The 19,887-nt window shown below is 40.3% G+C and overlaps 1 protein-coding gene across 3 annotated transcripts; it reads left to right on the forward strand.

Annotated features, from left to right (window-relative positions):
* The first annotated feature begins 3,017 nt into the window (after nucleotides 1-3,017).
* PRRG4 (proline rich and Gla domain 4) lies at nucleotides 3,018-19,561 on the forward strand. Of its 3 annotated transcripts, none has more exons than XM_044260933.1 (6): nucleotides 3,018-3,081; nucleotides 3,713-3,837; nucleotides 9,492-9,655; nucleotides 11,065-11,113; nucleotides 12,336-12,468; nucleotides 17,474-19,561. In XM_044260933.1, the coding sequence occupies exons 2-6, from the start codon at nucleotides 3,735-3,737 to the stop codon at nucleotides 17,706-17,708; spliced, it is 684 nt and encodes a 227-aa protein (XP_044116868.1). In that variant the 5' UTR covers nucleotides 3,018-3,081; nucleotides 3,713-3,734; the 3' UTR covers nucleotides 17,709-19,561. The 3 variants fall into 3 exon arrangements, with proteins under 3 accessions (XP_044116868.1, XP_044116870.1, XP_044116869.1); XM_044260935.1 differs by lacking the exon at nucleotides 3,018-3,081 and adding an exon at nucleotides 3,091-3,126; XM_044260934.1 differs by lacking the exon at nucleotides 3,018-3,081 and adding an exon at nucleotides 3,283-3,379.
* Nucleotides 19,562-19,887: the final 326 nt, after the last annotated feature.

Below are 19,887 nucleotides of genomic sequence, written 5' to 3' on the forward strand. Positions count from 1 at the left end.
AGCACTTAAAATTCTTTGGAACAAAAGCATAGGAATATGGTGACTCTAAAAAGTAAATGGTACAAAATAAGAAAATAAACACAGCAAGTAAATAACAGAAGAAATTGTCAGTTGCAGACAATGTTGTTATTGGTATTCTCTTTTCTTTCTTTGTCATCTAATCTCAAAATATCTTGTAATTCGGGACGCCTGGGTGGCTCAGTTGGTTGGACGACTGCCTTCGGCTCAGGGCGTGATCCTGGAGTCCCGGGATCGAGTCCCGCATCAGGCTCCCAGCTCCATGGGGAATCCGCTTCGCTCTCTGACCTTCTCCTCACTCGTGCTCTCTCTCACTGTCTCTCTCTCTCAAATAAATAAATAAAATCTTTAAAAAAAAAAATCTTGTAATTCTATAATGGCTGAAGTTTGTATGCATACTGCCAAATACTATAATATTGTTTAGGACCCAATATTACAGGGAAACATTGAGGGATGTAATTCACCACTGAGAAACACTTTCATTTCTGTATCTGACTCCCCTCGCAGACTATAAACTCTGATATTTGATGAGAGCACAAAGCCTCATTTGTTTTGTCCAAATATCCAGATATGTGGGTGGATGCATTCTACCAAGGAATGTCACCAAAGTTCACATCTGCTTATTCCACAGCATGAGGCATCTGACCATTTGCCTCTCTCAATATAGTGTGAAGCACTTTTCCTCCATGAAAATTAATTGCTCCCATCCAAAAAAAGAAAAAAAAATATTGAGCATGAACAACATAAAAGGTGCTCTGCTGGGTACCATGGAGGCTGTAAAGATGAATAAATCAGTTCTTGCCCTTATGAGAACTTTATAGGCCCACATCCTTAGATATAGATTTAGATTAAATTCTCCTCCAAAACAGAGACCATGGTGTTTATCTTTGTATCCACAGGGCTTAGTGATGTAGTTTGGCTAAATGAATGAAAATAAGCAGGAGAATGAGTGCTCTGATCAAGCTGTTTCCTGCTCTAGAATGTCAAACACAAATCATTTCTGGTCTCTTCTTCTGATCCCATTGCTTAAAAACAACAAAAGGCTTAAAGAGGAGAAGAAGGATCTATCCTAGAAACAAGGTAGAAGGGCACCTGGGTGGCTCATTGGTTAAGCGTCTGCCTTTGGTTCAGGTCATGATCCAAGGGTCCTGGGATTGAGCCCCTCTTTGGGCTCCCTGCTCAGTGGGGAGACATCTTCTCCCTCTCCCTCTGTTCCCTGTCTTGTGCACTCTCTAACTCAAATAAATAAATAAGCTCTCTCAAAAAAAAAAAAGAAAGAAAGAAAGAAAAAGAGAAAGAAAGAAAACAAGTTAGAGACAAGGTGGACACAGGGAAAGCAAGGATGAAGAAATTGGGAGAAGGAAAAAGAAAGAGCACTATCTTGAAGGAATCAATGAAGACAAAATTTCTGCAGAAAACCTAGGAAGAATTAACTCAATTCTAAATAATTAGGATAAAATAGGCAATAGTCTTTAGGGGGAGAAAAAAGAATTGGGTGGAAACTGAATTAAAAACTAGAAGGGGGGCGTACCTCGGTGGCTTAGTTGTTAATCAGCTGCCTTCGGCTCAGGTCATGATCCCAGGGTCCTGGATTCAAGCCCCCTGTGGGGCTCCTTGCTCAGTGTGAAGCCTGCTTCTCCCTCTCCCATTCCCCCTGTTAGTGTTCCCTCTCTCGCTGTAACTCTGTCAAATAAATAAATAATAGCTTAAAAAAAAAAAAAAACTAGAAAGGGGGAAAAGTGTTCCCTCTGATTTCCGGTAAGTTCCAAGCCACTTTGATCAAAGCACGAAATCTCAAAGAATGTTTCAAAGAATGTTAACATGTCATTTGGACAAGGAAGGAGGTAAATGTTACCTGGCACAAGTCCTCTGTCCACCTGCTGCCTTCATTACTTGAGGCAGCAATTCCCAAACTCTTACCTTGTGACCTCCTTACACTCTTAAAGGCTATCAAGGGGGGCACCTGGGTGTCTCAGTGGGTTAGGGCTTCTGCCTTCGGCTCAGGTCATGATCCCAGGGTCCTGGGATGGAGCCCTGCATCCTGCTCTCTGCTCAGCAGGGAGCCTGCTTCCTCCTCTCTCTGCCTGTCTCTCTGCCTACTTGTGATCTGTCTGTCAAATAAATAAATAAAATCTTTAAAAAAAAGGCTATCAAGGACCCTCAAGACCCTTTACTTATTTGAATTCTACCTAATGATATTTATCATGTCACATATTGATACTAAGATATTTTCAAAATATTATCTCAAATCAAGACAAACGGTGTACTTTTTTGTTATGTTTCCTCATAAACTCAAAGAAAAGTTCAAGATGTCAAGATAACTATTGATTTGAAAATAGTGAGGTTATCACTATCCTGACAGGTGTGACCAAAGAGCTAATTACAGAATTACTGAGAACATAAAAATTTTATTAATCTCTATAAAAAGGTACATATTGATACTTAAGCCTACAACCATAGAACATACTAGAAAACACAGAATACCCATTCTATTAGCAAAGTGATGACATCATTCATGTCAAATGGCCTCTGGAAATTTCCGCTGTACAGTCATGACACACGGAAAGCGAAAAAGGCAAATCATGTCTTATTACCATCATGGAATTAGTTTTGACCTAGGAGACCTCTTCACAGGATCTTGGTGAGACACCCCAAGCCCTGGGGTCCACAATTTGAGAACCAATGTAATCGATTAATTTTAAAGTCACTTCCCATTTCTTCTTACTAATAAAGTGTATTTTCTCTGATGAATATTTTGTTCCCATTCCCGAACCACCCTTTCAGAACCGCTGACCTGAGGTAACCACAAGACAGACCCCCCCCCCCAGTGAAAAACCCAAAGCGAAATGCCCGCGGGATGAGGGGCGGGGGGCGCTCTGCTTACACCCACCACCACCCCCCGCCGAATTCTCCAGCAGCGCGGGGTGGGGAGACCAGCCCGAAACCCGCCACCCGCGCACAGGGCGGGGCCCGAACTGGCCGCAGGCGGCCGGACTCGCTCGAGGCTCAGGGCAGAAGCCGCGGCGGCTCTGGAAGCACCTGCCGACTGCCCGCCCGCCGCAGGTAGACCGGCCCCCGGGGGGAGGAGCGCGGCCAGGTGCTCCCCAGGTAGCCGCCTCCACCCTCTCCCACAGCTGAGCGCCCCGCATCCCGGGAGCCCCGCAGGAACTTACGGCCGCGTCCTCGCGTGGGCCCGGCGCCCCTCCGCGGACGCCAGGCGCCTCCTCCACCCCAACGCGGGAGGCCAGGACTGTACCTGAGATTTGGGGGGCGCCGAGACGGAGGGTCTGGCGGCCGCAGGGACTAGCCAAGGACGGGGCTCCGGCCCGGGAGCTGCTGGAACATGCGCCCGGAGCCGCAGGTGCGGGGCCCGGCGGCTTGGCTCGGGCGGGGAATGGGTCACTCGGAGGGGCCACCTCGGCGCACCCGGCCCGATAGGAAGGGAAGGCCGAGGACCGCCCGCGGCCACAGGTGCCCGCTCTGCCGTCGGCAGAGTCCCGGGGCGCGGCATTTGTCCCTTAGGCACTCTCGGGCTTTCCGGGCGCGGGTCGGGCCGGGCGACCGAAACCCGCGGGCCCGGCGCAGTCGCGCGGTTGCTTGGAGCGCGGCAAGTCGGTGACTCAACCCCCCAGGAACTCCAAAGTGCTGAGCCAGGGACTTTTTTGACTTTTTCTTGTTATTTTGTTTGTTTCAGTTTGTTTGACAGTTACCAGACTATGTTTACGCTTCTGGTTCTACTCAGCCAACTGCCCGTAGTTACCCTCGCGTTTCCTCATTGCACAAGGAGTTCGAAGGAGTCCGGGCATGCTGGAGAGGAAGGTAAGCACGGCTCGCGTCTCCGAGCAACCCCCTGGAATGTCGAGACAGGTATTAGAGATCTCAAAGGAGAAAGTGTAGTCTTTGAAATGACATGCCCACATCAATCACAGAATCCTTAAAATCTCCTCTAGTTTAATTTGTGGTCTGTTTGGCAATGTTGTGGTTATGTTAGGTACAATTTATACAAATTTATTTCTATGAGTTACTTTTGATAAATATATATTTAAGACCTGGTTTGTGGTTCGCCGAATGGAAACTTCTGAAAAGCAGTGAGTGCCGTTTTTCTAGATGAGGCTGTGTGGTAATTATAATGAGCCTAATTACTTGTGTTTCCTGGAAAGATGGACAGGGAATCCAGGATCTAGTCTGGACTTGTTATGAGACACCGGGGCAAGTTACTTAACCCCTTTGTGCTTGAATTTCTTCCTCTGTAAAATGATGGGGGTGAGGAGTGGAATGATCACTGAGGTCCTTTTTGACATCAACTTGTCTGGTTATTGGGGTGAAGTCAGATGCTTGTGGAAGATTAGGCTCGGGTCTTGCTAACCTAGAATTTCATACCTTGTGGATTTCAAGTCATTAACAGACTGGTTGCTGTCGGCATTTTAAAAGTCTAACCTAGAAACCAGAAGCAAAAAATGGCTTTAGCTTCAGCATCCTTCCCTTGCCTGGTCATTGTGCTTCCCTAACCCCGCACATTCCTGTCCCTTAATCCTTTTCATCAGATCTACTCTCAGCTCGTTTCCATTTGGAGAGGATCTGTTACACTAATACTCCTGGATAACTCATTAATGACTAATACAGCTTGGTGTATTAAACCCTCCAGGAGGGTGTGTGTGTGTGCATATGTGTGTGTTTTAAGATAGGACATCTTAACCCAAAGGAACCAAACGCTGATGGCAGAATTCTAGGGAATTGAATAAGCTAGCTAATGAAACAAGGGAGAGATTTTGGAAGGAGATCCTTCTTGTTACCTCCCAAGTTCCACCACATATGTAAGTCCACTCATATATAAGACTGAATGTCCTTACTCAGGGGGAGCAGATGCTGATCCCCAGTATGCTGGTGAGTATATTCACTGATACACATAATGCAAACGTAAAAGACATTCTCCAGGACATCAAAAACTATGGAAGGAATTCAGAGATCATATTTGACAGCAGATGCCTGGAAATAGCTATGAGAAATATAAATGAGGAATCCTATCTATTTTTAAAGTTGATTGTTCAGTTAGTAATGACTTTATTAACGCATACTACGTGCTAGGCCCTAATCTAAGTACTGGAGATAGAGCAATGAAAAGACTATAATCCCTGCCCTGGAGAACCTCTTCATCTGATAAGGGGGCAAGAGGTAAAGAGATCATCTCTGTAAGCTCTGTGACAGAGGTAGGAACAGAGAGCTTAAGAGCAAAGAGTAAGTAGCAATCACTCTGTCTCCAGAAAGCTGTATGGCACAGAGGCCAATAGTAAGTGGTGATATGAAAAGTAACCAGGAAAATAAGGGACCTCCAGCTGAACTCCGATAAAGCCCAAGGGTGGAGTTCAAATGACTCAAAAGGAATTTATTTAGAAAACATGGAGGGTCAGGAGAGAGGAAGAGAATGGAATATCTGGATTGGTGGGCTTGAAAGAGTAGAATGCACAGACAGCATCTTAGGACAGCCTAAAACGGCAGAAATAGAAATGGGAAGAGAAGGGGCACCTGGGTGGCTCAGTGGGTTAAGCCTCTGCCTTCAGCTCAGGTCATGATCTCAGGGTCCTGGGATCAAGCCCCGCATCAGGCTCTCTGTTCAGCAGGGAGCCCCCTTCTCTCTCTGCCTGCCTCTCTGCCTACTTGTGATCTCTGTCTGTCAAATAAATAAATAAAATCTTAAAAAAGAAAAGAAAAGAAATGGGAAGAGAACCTGAGGAGGCAAATACAAAAGGTTTGAGGTCTGTGTATCCTCCAGCAGGAGCCAAAGGGAGAATAGGACTTCTCACTGGAAGTTCTGGGTGCTTCTTTGGAAAACAAACAAATTCAGAGTTTCTTGGGATCCCAGTAACAAAGAAAGGACAATAGTCCTCCTACAATCAAAAGAGAGACAGGGGAAAATTTAATAAAGCACTGAAGGTCTAAAGTTAATCCCTGACTGAATCAGAACTTTCACAGTCAGGGAAGTGACACACAGCAGCCCCTGGAGGGCACATTTAATTCAGGGGTGAAGACTTTACCTGGCATAAGTATCATTTCAGGAACAATGAAAATGTTTATGATTCTCTCTTTCTTACTTACTTTCTCTCTCTTTCTTACTTACTCTTTCTTACTTTATGGTTGAAAATAGTTCTATTGAGTCCCATCTGAAGGGCACAGAGTATTTTTAGAATTCAGATAACCTACTTGAAGGGAAGATGGATCTTGAGAAATTTGGCACTACTTTCTCAGCCAATAAAATGTAAAGTTCTGCCCATATCTGAGATACAGCTTTACAGAAGCAACTTTCTAATTCTCCATTCTGAAATTAGATTCCATGTAGTAAGGACAGCTAACTTAGGCAGGTCATGAGTTACTTCCATCACTGGTTTAGTATTTTAAGCCTACTACAAGCTGAATAGTCCCAGACTATACCTATGAATTGCTTTCACTGGTAGAATTTAGGTCTGAGAATTTCTTCCCAATGTAGAAAAGTTGAGTTCATTCATTCATTTAGTGAATCATTTTTTGAGTACCTCATATGTGTCAGGTACCACATGTGTGCATACTTTAGTGGAATTTTTTCTTCTAGTGAGGGGAACAGTGGTAACAAGCAAGTGGTAACACACGCAGAACACACCAGAGGCTGGTGCATGCTGTGGAGAGAAGTGGAGTGTAATAGGGACACGGGGCGCCAGAGGTGGGTGGGTGCAGATGAGGTTTCGAGGTAACATTGAACAAAAATCCCGAAGGAGGTGGAAGAAGAAAGTTCTCTTCAGGGGAAACAGCCGGTACAAAACAAAAGCAGGAGAGAACCAGGCGCATTGGAAGCCAGTATAGCTACAGCGCAATGTTAGAAACAGAGTGGCAGGGAGTAAGGTGACCCCTTAGAGGGCCATGATGAGACCCCCAAGGAGAGGTGATGGTGACTTGGAAAATTCTTCATTTTGTCTCCATTTGGTGGTAGCATCCAATCTATAAGAAGACAAGGGAGAAGAAAGAATAGAAAGAGTTTACCACACTGGTTAATCACACTGTTCTTAAAACAGCTATCACCAGTGATCGGAAATATAATGTAAACCCCAAAATGAGTTTAAAAATTTCTAATAACCACATTAAAAATGTAAAAAGAGGGATCCCTGGGTGGTGCAGTTCATTGAGCATCGGACTCTTGGTTTCAGCTCAGGTCCTGATCTCAGGGTCATGGGATCAAACCCCACACCAGGCTTGCACTCGGCAGAGTCTGCTTGAGACTACCTTTCCATCTCCCTCTGCTCTCCACCCTGTGCGCGTACACTCTCTTTCTCCCGCTCTCGAAAAATAAATAAATAAATCCTTTTAAAAAGGTAAAAAGAATTGGTAATATTATATGTATATATATTTGATCTAACACATTATATCTAAAATACCCTTTCCAGGGGAGCCTGGGTGGCTCAGTGGGTTAAGCCGCTGCCTTCAGCTCAGGTCATGATCTCAGGGTCCTGGGATCGAGTCCCGCATCGGGCTTTCTGCTCAGCAGGGAGCCTGCTTCTCTCTCTCTCTCTCTGCCTGCCTCTCTGTCTACTTGTGATTTCTCTCTGTCAAATAAATAAATAAAATGTTTAAAAAAAAATAAAATAAATAAAATAAAATACCCTTTCCAAATATAAGCAATAGGAAACATTGTGATATTTTACTTTTTAATTAAGTCTTCCAAATCCAGTGTATATCTTACATAAGTATAATTCATACATAGTATATGTATGAATTCATACTAGAGACATATGTCTCAATTCATAATAGCCATAGTTCAAGTGCTCAATAACCATATGTGCCTAGTAGCTACTGTATTGAACAAAACAGCTCTATAAGATTCAGATCTGTGGGTGGGAGGTTGGGGTACCAGGTGGTGGGTATTATAGAGGGCACGGCTTGCATGGAGCACTGGGTGTGGTGAAAAAATAATGAATACTGTTTTTCTGAAAATAAATAAATTGGAAAAAAAAAGATTCAGATCTGTTTGGAAAAATGATTGACTAATGGAAAAAAAATATCTCAGACAAGGTGTGACTGTTCTCGTGGGGCTAAGAATAAATGGCGAAGCAGAGGTCATTCACAAATCAGAATTAGTCTTTCAGCTCCTGCTCTGTCATCAGTCCTGAGCTATTGCTCGGTTGCCCACCTTAATATATTCTTCTTCCATAGTAATGGTTAGCAGGGCGAAACACCAAGTTCTTTTAAGCACTTGATGCAGTTTTCAGCGAGTTTCTGAATTCTAGTCTTGGTAATGTGATCTGGAGCAAGATTTCTTAAGCGTTCTTTGTGAGATACCAGAATGAGTTTAAAGATTGTGGGTTTTGAAAATGCTGCCATGGCGGGATATTTTGGTTTTGTGTTACCCTGTGCTTAATGCTGTCATGTTTACCATTTACCTTCCCAGAAAAGGTAGAGGGAATCTTTTTTTTTTTTTGGTAAGATTGTATTTATGTATTTATTTATTTATTTATTTTTATTTTTAAAATTTATTTATTTATGTGGGTATTTTTTTTTCACTTACAAATGTATTTATTTATTTTTCCCCCTTTTTTTCCCAATTTATTTATTTTCAGAAAAACAGTATTCATTATTTTTTCACCACACCCAGTGCTCCATGCAAGCTGTGCCCTCTATAATACCCACCACCTGGTACCCCAACCTCCCACCCCCCCGCCACTTCAAACCCCTCAGATTGTTTTTCAGAGTCCATTGTCTCTCATGGTTCATCAGGTAGAGGGAATCTTATGAAACACTGTAGGCCCATCTTTGGCGGATGGGGAGAAAGAGCCAGCTACTTGTTTAGGAATGTCTGAATGTCTGCTAATTAACCTTATAATTGCCTTATAATTCTATTAACTTAGAAGTTTAAAATTTTGTAAGCTTTTAGTACAATACTCTGTCCATCTTTTTCTCAGTCAAGATAATGGAGAGCCATCCCTTTAAAAGTAGAAGAGTCTGACCTGTCATTTCTTGAAAATGTAATTGTCTAGAGGGAAGAGTGATATTTAAATAATTTTCATTTATGCAAATAATTTTGGACATAACCAACTCAAGTGTTTTCTGGGCTTATGTTAATATTTGTATTTCATATTTAACATTATTTTTACTGCTGCCATTTCTTTTTGTCAGAATTTAAAATCATACAGGGACACCTGGGTGGCTCAGTCCATTAAGCAGCTGCCTTCAGCTCAAGTCATGATCTCAGGGGTCCTGGGCTGAGCCCCGTAGCCTGCTCCCCACTCAGCCAGGAGTCAGCTTCTCCCTCTGCTTGTGCTGCCCCAACTTGTGCTCTGTCTCTCTCTCTCTCAAGTAAATAAATAAAATCTTGAAAAAAAAAATTTTTAAACCATACCGAAAAAGTTTGGTATAATTTTACATCATAAGAATTATTCAATTTTTCCACAGATGAAACAGGAATGTTCTGTCCTATTTATATCAACTTTGAAATCTTTCTATTTCTTTATTAGTCTTCACAGCAAAAGAAGAAGCAAATCTTTTCATACGTAGACACCTGCTGTATAATAGATTTGATTTGGAGCTCTTTACTCCCGGTGACCTAGAAAGAGAATGCATAGAAGAACTTTGTAATTATGAAGAAGCCAGAGAAATTTTTGTGGATGAAGATAAAACGGTAATTTGGCTGACAATGTTAATTGGCTGGAAATTTATTAAATCATACTTAAGAAAATGGCACTTTCAGTCATCAGAGATTTTATGCTTTAAATAAAATTGAGATTTTATACCTGTTATACCTTTCTACCTCCTTAAAATGCTAATTAACCTATTTAGACTTGGCTTTATACTTAATTAAATTGAACTTACAGCAATTGGCAAATTATCAGTTGTGTTGTGATTTTGTGTGTGTAGATGTTTATTATATCTATAAACAATCATGAAGTGGAGTGAATTACATTTTAGGATATTATTTGATTTAGTTCTGTGACTCAGGCTTCAATCATTCTAGACTCAGAGCAATTTTTCCTACCAGTGACCTTACCTTTTCTGATTACTGTATTTATTAACAATTTAGTATGTGCCAAGTGCTCTGCCAGAGACTGAGGATATAAATTATATATCTAGTCTCTGCATTCAGGAGTTTATTGTTTGGTCTAGCTATGTAATTTAAGGGAGAAGCTTTTAGAAGTTCTCCTTTGAAATATAATTAATCTGTCCATTAATCTTGGAACAGTATAAAACAAACAAACAGCATGGTCCCTGTTATAATCTGGCATATTTTTAAAGAATGTTAAGTGACTCAGATTCTTTACTTTTATAAATTAAATAAGCACAGCACCTTTTCCCCTTCCTCAAAAATTCCACTGTACTCTTTGGTCAATAAGAACAAGGAACCCTAGGTATTCTTCAAATGCAGATATTAATGGAACTTAGTTCTTTTTTCTCCCAATATTGTACCCAGGCCCTCAATCTCTGCTAATATCTGCCACATCTTCTGGAGAGGAAAAACAAAGTCTATACTGTGTTGTTGTGCCAGTTGAAATTTTATTCTTTTTTTTAAAACTCATTTTATGATTTTTATTATGGTTCCTTACAATCTGCCTCATTCTCTCAGATGACACTGAAAGAATCTAGGGATGTCTTTCCCCAAATCAACCCCTTTCAATAAAATCTCCTGGCAAACCCAGGGCACACTGAGCACAGAGAAATTCAGACTCCTTTCCAAACTTGGTAATAGGTCCACTCCTTCAGCCCCCGCCTTTGGTGCTGTCACCGACTAATGTGATAGTTTTGGGGGATGCCTGTGGGGACTCTGAACAGGGACTCTGAGCAGGTAAAGGGAGAGGGGGGACAGTAGTAGAGAGCTAGCATGGGCAGTCATCCCCTGACCAATTCCAGAGTCAGAAGAAACAGCGGTAGGTGGCAATGCTTTAATTAGAGTGAGTAATGCCCTCCAGCTTGAATAAACTAATATCCTATCTGTGGCACATGCCAAGAATTTACCACCCCAGTCCAGGTCATTGGGATCCCATGAAATGATAATAGAACAATGAAATAAACTTGGAAAATATACCTTTCTCTTAGATGGCATTCTGGAAAGAATATTCGGTCAAAGGACCAACCACAAAATCAGGTAAGGCAAGAATTGATGAAATTTAATGTTCTTCCCACCCTTTCTCTATTATAATACATTTTAGTTTCATTGTTTGAGTTTGGCTATTGCTCAACACACATGCCTTGTAAATCCTGGGATGATTTCTCAATTATACATTGGGCTATCTAAGATGGAGGAAGCCACATTCATCTTTACACACTGAAAATCAAGTTTGGTGAGATACTAGGGAAATGAGATAATAGGCTTAAAGGTGTTTTAAACAACTCAGCTAAGTCAAGACTTGCACAGAATAAAAGTAGAACTCCATTAGTTGCAAGTAGTAAGCTTAATTTTTTTTTCCTTTTTACCATTACAAGTAAATGGAATACTTCTGCTACTGGATAAATTAAGAGTGTTAGAATTAAATAAGTTCTATAGAGGGGAGATCTTTATTTTATCTGTATTATCATCTCTAGCTGCTTTTTAGTCAGGTCTTTTTTTGCCAGATCTTCCTTCATTCCCCTCAGGCGGAGCCCCAGCTATGAGGAAGACTTTATTACATTGCTCTGCTAGTGTTGCTTAGTATAGTTATCTCTGTATTTAATACCAAAATGTGCCTAGTTGAAAAAGAATATGTTGAGTCTTTTTTTTTTAAGTTTATTTATTTTTTTAGTATCTTTACACCCATCATGGGGCTCAAACTCGTGACCCTGAGATCAAGAGTTGCATGCCCTGAAGATCAAAACAATAAAAAAAAAAAAAAAAAAAGAATTGCATGCCCTTCTGACTAAGACAACCAGGGACCCCAGAATATGTTTGGTCTTGAATTCTATCTATTTAATATGACCTCTTTAAAGTAAATGAAACTTGGGGGCAACTGGGTGGCTCAGTTGGTTAAATGCCTTTGGCTCAGGTCATGATCCCAGGGTCCTGGGATTGAGCCCCATATGGGGCTTCCTGCTCAGCAGGAGACCCTGTTTCTACCTCCTCTCCCCTGCCTACAATACCCCCACTCATGCTCTCTCTCTCACTCTCTCAAATAAATAAATAAAATCTTAAAAAAGAAAATAATTGAAACTATTAACTAGGGCTTTTAGGAAGAGTCATTTACAAATTTTTATTGCTAACACAAAGACTTTTTAAAGAAAACAGTATTAATAGATTCTTAATAGTATGCTTAGATCCAGTGTTATAGTTATTGAAATCATAGGCAGTGCTTTTCAGTTGTTATACCTACATTATTTTATTGATTTCTCTTAAGATGCTAACAGAGAGAAAGTTGATGTCATGGGCCTTCTGACTGGATTAATTGCTGCTGGAGTGTTTTTGGTTATTTTTGGTTTACTTGGTTACTATCTTTGTATCACCAAGTGTAACAGACAACAATATCCCAGGTAAGTACCAAATAAAAATATTGAATTCACTATTATACATTCTATATTGTTATTTTAAAATGGATAAAAATGGCTGCCTATATTTTTTTGAAGATTTTATTAATTTATTTATTTGGCACAGAGATCACAAATAGGCAGAGAGGCAGGCAGAGAGAGAGGGGGAGGCAGGCTCCCTGCTGAGCAGAGAGCCTGATACGGTGCTTGATCCCATGATGCTCGGATCATGACCTGAGCCAAAGGCAGAGGCTTTCACTCACTGAGCAACCCAGGCACCCCTATGGCTGCCTATTTTTTAAATAAACATTTTACTCTGGAATAATTTTAGGTATACAGGAAGGTTGTAAAGATCACACAGAGTGTTCCCATCCTTCACCTAGTTTCCCTCATCGTGAACATCTCATATTCCCACAGTGCATTTGTAAAGCAAACCAGGCAACACTGGTACATTATTATTAACTAAACTCCAGACCTTGGGGCGCCTGGGTGGCTCAGTGGATTAAAGCCTCTGCCTTAGGTTCAGGTCATGATCCCAGGGTTCTGGGATTGAGTCCCACATCGGGCTCTCTGCTCAGCAGGGAGCCTGCCTGCCTCTCTGCCTGCTTGTGATCTCTGTCTGTCAAATAAATAAATAAAATCTTTAAAAATAAATAAATAAACTCCAGACCTTATTCAGACTTCACTAGTTTTGCCATTCCTGTCGTCCTTCTGCTCCAAGACCCGGTTAAGATACCGCACTGCATTTAGTTGTCATTGTCTCTCCAGTCCCCTCTGGTCTGTGACCGTCGTTTGGTTGCCTAATTTAACACTTACCTATACAACAAAATGATGCTATTCCTAAGAGCCTTCAAAAGAATACAAGAGGATTCACAAGTGTCAGGTTGATTTTTTAATATTTCCTTCTCAAGGAGGAAGTAGATATGTGTCCCCATGTTGTTTCCAGAGGTAGAAAGTCTCATCATTTACTCTAAGTAGCAGGGTTAGCAGATCTAGCCATGTGGCAATGCAAATAGAAACAGTGTAACTAGCTTTTAAATTCCAACTATTTTTATTGAGACTTTAAATTAAATAAAAAAGAATAAAATAAAATGGTTGCCACATGAAGATAACAGCCCATTAATAAAGCTTGATAAAAATTCATAAAAGCCTTAATTGTTTGGACAATAGAACTGAACATCCTCATTAAAATAAAAAGTTATTCTCTATCATCTCTATTATCTTCTGAGTAAGTAGATGAGTAAGTGTAAAACTAACCTTATTCAAAAAAAAAAAAGTGCCTGGTGCTAAACAGCCTATTTGAAGTTGATGCCTACATATCCCTAGTTATACTTTCAAATTCTGAGAAAAGCTCGTGATTGTGACCAGGTGATGAAAGGGTTATAGAGACAGAGGTGATGGCGGCACCACATTGTGAATTTAATTAATATTACCGAGTCACACACTTAAAAATGGTTAAAATGTTATATGCACTTTACCACTATAAAAATTTTTTTCTTTATGGTAAGGTAAGACTTTGGGGCAGTGGACGTGGAATTAAGATTCATCTATTAGAGGATAAAACTAAAACCATGTGGCACCTGGCTGGCTCATCAGTAGATTATGTGACTCTTGCTCTCGGGGTTATGAGTTCAAACCCCACACTGTGTATAAAGATTACTTTAAAAACAAAAACAAAAATGGAAGCCATGAGAATAAGCAAGTTCTCTGAGTGTGATGAAAGAAAAGATGGAAAAGGACAGAGCCTTAAGGGGTACCCATAGCAAAAGCGCAGAAAGAAGACATGCCAGAAAGAAGACAGAGGACAGGGGCAACATAATTGTAATTCTCATCCCAAACTGAAATTCCTGAACAGTTCCATGAGGCATTAATATGACCTGTAGGCATAGACAAAGGAGTTCATCAGAGACCTCTGTAAATCCTATAAAAATGTGAGAAATGAGAGAAAGTAAATATGAACTTGTTTAATTGTTCCTAAGCCACCATCTTTTAAGCTGAGAGACTTTTATTAACTTCTCTTATTTAACACGTAGGAAATGAGTAAGGCTTTTCCATTTTCTAGGACCTTTGAAATTTTATTCAGTGTGGCTTTCTCTACAAGTGGGGGAGGTTTCCAGGACTTCCTGGAAACCCTCAGACTCATGAAGATCAGGCAAAATTTGTCTTCAAGACTCTTCTTGCCTTTTATATTTCTTTTCCTCCCCATTCATAAGTCTCACCAGAAAAGCTCATGTATAGCCTCATACCTTAATAACTGGGCTCAAGGTCTGTGATAGCACAGCCATCATTCAGGGTCCTCATGCATGGTATTTTCTTCTCTCTTGTCTGTGCTTTGCTTCCTTTTTCTACTTTTCTGCACCACTACATCTTCTTACCATAGGCCTTTTTTCTCTGAAATGTAGCTTCTTTCCTGCTGTAGGTTAGAAGCAGAATTCAAAGGTACAGGGAGCAAAGCAGTGCCACTATTACATATGTTTTCTGTGCATGTTATTGTAAAATTTAAAAACCCTGAATATCTCTTATTTTGTTTTGAGACTTTATTTATTTATTTTAGGGGGAGGGTACAGGGAGAGGGAGAGAGAGAATCTTAACCAGACTCCATGCTGAGTGCAGAGACTGATGCAGGGGTTGATCTCATGACCCTGAGATCATGACCTGAGTCCAAACCAAGAGTGGGACACTTAACTGACTGAGCCACCCAGGCACCCCTAAATATCTCTTATTTTAAAAGCAAGATTAGTTATACTTAATGTTGGTACAGCATAATGCTATACAAATCACAGATCATTTTTACATCTATTGTCTCAATGTGATCCTCAGAGCAATCTTTGATTTTAGGGGATGTTAAACACTAGGTTTATAAGACATTCTCTTATTTTGGGATTAACTTTTAACACTTACTAATACTTTTCATCTATTATCCCAAGTTCTTCCAGCAGAGTTTTTCGTTCTCTTTTTGTATTTTGCAAGTCTGGAGGTGGGGGAAGGGTGAGGAAATATTTGAGAAGAAAAGAGTAAAAAATAAGATCATTGTCAGAAAAATTTGTCTCATTCCTCTGTCAAAACATGCCAAGAAATGGAAAACAAGATCTTTTCATTTCTTTGTTCCTATATGTTATGGAGGGAAATAGGCATACTATGATGTTTGTTTATCTGAGTTGTTATTAGTGCATACTTTCTGTTATCAATCATTTAAGATGTGTGTAAGAAATCACCATGGAGATTATTTAACAATTTTGATGTAATTATGGTATTGTTTCTATATCTTACATTTGGAAGTTGACATGGAAGAGTTTATTGGTTCAACTACAATTTGTCTCTCCTGTTCCATACAAGCAAATAAATAGAACTTTTTGTCATAAGTAAATGAATGTGGCAAGTGACTAGACTACCAGGGATCTGTTCCAGATTCTGACAGAGGAGGAATTGTGTTGACCCCTCTAAGTAAACTTTTGAGGGATGCTCTCAGTCACCCCCCAACTATTGACGGGCTGACTATTCAGTTCCTAGATTTACACAGATCTTCTTCATTTCTCTCTCTCTGCAGTCACCCTCTCTTCCTTTCTTCCAGTTTTATACCTCATGATTACCTCCAAGAAGAGAGGTGCAAATGGGCCTTAGGTGTTCTAAGGTGCAAATGGACTGCCTTAGTTTGGGAAGTTTACAGTATTTTGAGTCTGCTTAACTGTCTCTTGCCAGGAAGAATATTGTAAATATTAATGAGAAGTTGGGGATTACCTATGAATTTTCATTATCTTAATTAGCCATAGTTCTAGGAACTTAATCGATGCATAAGTGCTTCACAGACAGCCAACTTTAAAGTCTAAACAGATCGAATTACTAATGTATAAGTTATGATTCATAATTCAATAGTGAGAAGGGAAAACACAGGCTCAAAACACCAGACCCCTTATTGCATTTCAATTTTCATTGGCTAATGTAGCTGACAGAGTTTTGTGAAAACGGTGGGACTTGAACTAGGCCATATATATATTTTTTTTAATTATTGGCCTTGGATCAGTGGAGTGGGGAAAAGACAATAATCTGAGAAAGAAAGGACAGAGAATTCATTGCATATATAGAGGAGGGTAAAGAGGGAACCTTGCAAGAGCAGAGAGCTGTGAAAAATAAGGTGAGACTAGAATGAGGGAGATTTTAAAAAGGAGGCATGGGAGTTAAACTTGACTCAGTGGAAAGTAGGCTGCAGGCTAGGCTTTTGCAGAGAAAAGGGACACGAGAGAAATACTGTTTAGGAGGGATGGACCAGGCATCAGGACTGCAGAGGAGAGAGAGAGGCATCCCCTGTCGTGATTATATCTGCGACTCAGTCTCCTTGGCTTGGAGTAATGCTGCCTTTCAACAAAAAAGGATTTAGTTTCACACCATTATTTTGAGAAAGTTCTCATTTAGGAGTGGGAGGAAAGGGAATTAGCATGCTTTGAGTCCTTGTTACAGTGTTCCAGGCACTGCTTAGATGCTTTTCGTACGACATTTTTCTGAATCCACACAAAACAACTCTGTTGAGGTAGCTATCATTGTCCCCATTTTACTTCAAGGGAGACAGATAACTTGCCTTTGGTCACAAAACTATGAAATGAAATACACTTTCATATCCATGTCTGACTCCAAAGCTCTCAATCTTTCCTCTATACCAAGACTATTTCAGAGGTAATGGATAAAATAAAACTGTTGTTATATTAATAAATTGGGTTCAGGGGCACCTGGGTGGCTCAGTTCGTTAAGCGTCTGCCTTCGGCTCAGGTCACAATCCCAGGGTTCTACAATGGAGCCCCGAGTCAAGCTCCCTGCTCTGCTGGGAGTCTGCTTCTCCCTCTCCCTCTGCCCTGCTGGTTCTCTCTCTCTCTCTCAAATAAATAAAAACTTTAAAAAAATAAGTATATAAAACAAATAAATTGGTTTAACTTTTATCAAAATCGTTGGGTTTTCTAAAATGGCCATTTTAACTTAAAAATGCTGCCTTTCTGGACCTAAATGCTGTCTCTCTGTTTAGTTCTTCAGCCGCCTACGTAAGAACGGGCAGGCACACTCCCTCCATCATTTTCAGAAGACCCGAGGAGGCTGCCTTGACTCTGTCACCCCCCACAATGGAGGACTCAGGATTACCTTCTTATGAACAGGCAGTGGCACTGACCAGAAAACACAATGTTTCCCCACCACCACCATATCCTGGTCCAACAAGAGGGTTTCGAGTGTTTAAAAAGTCTATGTCGCTCCCATCTCACTAAGCCCGCCATGGTTGTGTAGGAGATTCCTGTTATTTGAATGGTTCGTTTTTCCCTGGACCAAAGAGACATGAAGAGACTTCAGCCCTTAATGACAAACTGCAAGGAGCCAAGGAAGAATAAAGCACCTGTGTAGGACGCCACAGCAGTTCTGTCGTCATCTCGGACCTGAACTTGATCATTATCAGCTCGATGAGAATCTTATCATTACCAGTTTGATAAGAAACTTGGACTCCATCTCCTTGCAGTAAAGAAGAGAGCACTTTTTTGGTTTATTTTCATGATTCAGAAAGTCTGTGTTATGGATGTCATCGCTAGAACTCGTGAACTATCTTTTGTACAGATAAAGGTTGTAGATTTCTTGTGTTGACTATAAAGAAAAGAATTTCCAATCATTAGATTATCTGAAGCCAGAATATTGGATCCACTCTTTATTAATAGGATTTCTTTTTGGTTGGAAATACATCATAAAACCAGACACTTCGATACAAAATGGTGGCCTCCGTATAATCACTTCGTTTTGCATTTTAAATTATTGCATAGCATTCACCATTTTGTGTAGGTTTCAGTTGTTAACAGTTGCTGCCAGGCATGTTTTTTTATGGGAGTGGATTAAAAAGTCACTTGCTAGGGAGTTAGTTCTTCAGAGGGTACAGAGTTACAGTGACAAGGATTTGCAAAGGTTGTTATACTATCAAATCTATAGGCTTCAAATCTAGGAGTCACTAGAACTTGATTAAAACTGCCCATGGTACTGACGAGTATGCACATCCATTTTCATGGCTAAATTATCTGTATATAACTACATATAATTATTTATCTTGAAAATGTGTTGGAGTTAATAAATAATAGTTCAAGAACCTAGAAAAATTAATTTACTCATCTGCTATTAAAATAATACTGACTAAAGTTTCCAGCAACCCCTTGTACCTCTTAATGTCTGGACCTAAAACCCCATAAGTAATCATTTCAACTTAAACTATCTCTTCTAATTGTATATATGACCAATCTTCCTTAAGAATGTAGTAGAATATAAGCTATAAATTTCTGGAGTGAGTGTGTTTGCACACATTTATGTGAGTGGGTGTGGATGTAGATGTGAATTGTTTTCTCTTTGCAGGAACTCAAATATATACTATACTCCTGAGAAATAAAATTGAATATTCTGTTCTTGTTGTTTTGCTAGACATTGCATTTTCCTATTATTTAAGACCATTTTTAAAATTGTATTTGTTTTATAATTTTTACAGAAGTGAGATTAAAACCCACATGTATTTGGTAATTCCTTCCAATTAAATGTTTAGAAAGTCTAAATTGTTACAATGTATATATGAGTGTTCATGTCTCTCTTTTAAGACATCATGATCTTAAGGCAGATATAAGCAAGACCTTAATCCTTACAGACTGCCAAACACTTTATCCTTCTAGATTTTGGGGTCTCTTCAGTTGCTTATCACAAAGAAATCATCTAGCAACATTTAGATATAATTAGGAAAAGTAGTCTTTTTATTTTTTTCAAGCTATTTAAACATGGAGCTTGAATTCAAAACCTTGAGATCATGAGTCACGTGTTCCACTGACTGAGCCAGCCAGGTGCCCCAGGAAAAGGAGTATTTTTAAAGCCACCTACGTTACCTATAAAAATTTTACCACTGTGGGACACCTGGCTGGCTCTGTTGATGGAGCATACAGCTCTTGATCTTGAGGTCATAGTTCAAGCCCAACTTTGGTTTCTTTTTCTTTTTTTAATTTACCATTAGTTATACCTTGACTTTCCTAAGGATTATTTTCTCATGTAACTTTGCACTCTGCCCTTATTTTCTCTTTAAAAGGTCAGAGGCAGGGGTGCCTGGCTGGCTCAGGTAGTTAAGCATCTACGTTTGGCTGAGGTCATGATCCCAGGTCCTGGGATGAAGCTCCACTTCAGGATCCCGGCTCAGTGGAGACTCTGATACTTCCTCTCCCTTCCCAACCCCCACCCTGATCCCTGCTCTCTCTCTGGCTCTGTTCTCTCTTTCAAGTAAATAAATAAAATCTTAAAAAAAAAAAAAAATTTTGGTCAAGACGAACTCTACTTTTCTCACTTTGTAGCAATCAGACTGAGGCATAGAAGGATAACTTGCCCTAAATCTAACATGTTGGTGAGAGCTAGGTTTAGAAGGAGCAAGCACACTTTTCCAGG

The sequence above is a fragment of the Neovison vison genome, chromosome 7 (genome assembly GCF_020171115.1).
Source record: "Neovison vison isolate M4711 chromosome 7, ASM_NN_V1, whole genome shotgun sequence".
NCBI lineage: Eukaryota > Metazoa > Chordata > Mammalia > Carnivora > Mustelidae > Neogale > Neogale vison.

Bases quoted from the DNA above. Each gene is read 5' to 3' on its own strand.
- PRRG4 (XM_044260933.1), top strand. From the start codon at position 3,735: ATGTTTACGCTTCTGGTTCTACTCAGCCAACTGCCCGTAGTTACCCTC. The intron at 3,838-9,491 runs GTAAGCACGGCT...TTTCTTTATTAG, and splicing joins CGGGCATGCTGGAGAGGAAG to TCTTCACAGCAAAAGAAGAA. The intron at 9,656-11,064 runs GTAATTTGGCTG...CCTTTCTCTTAG, and splicing joins TTGTGGATGAAGATAAAACG to ATGGCATTCTGGAAAGAATA.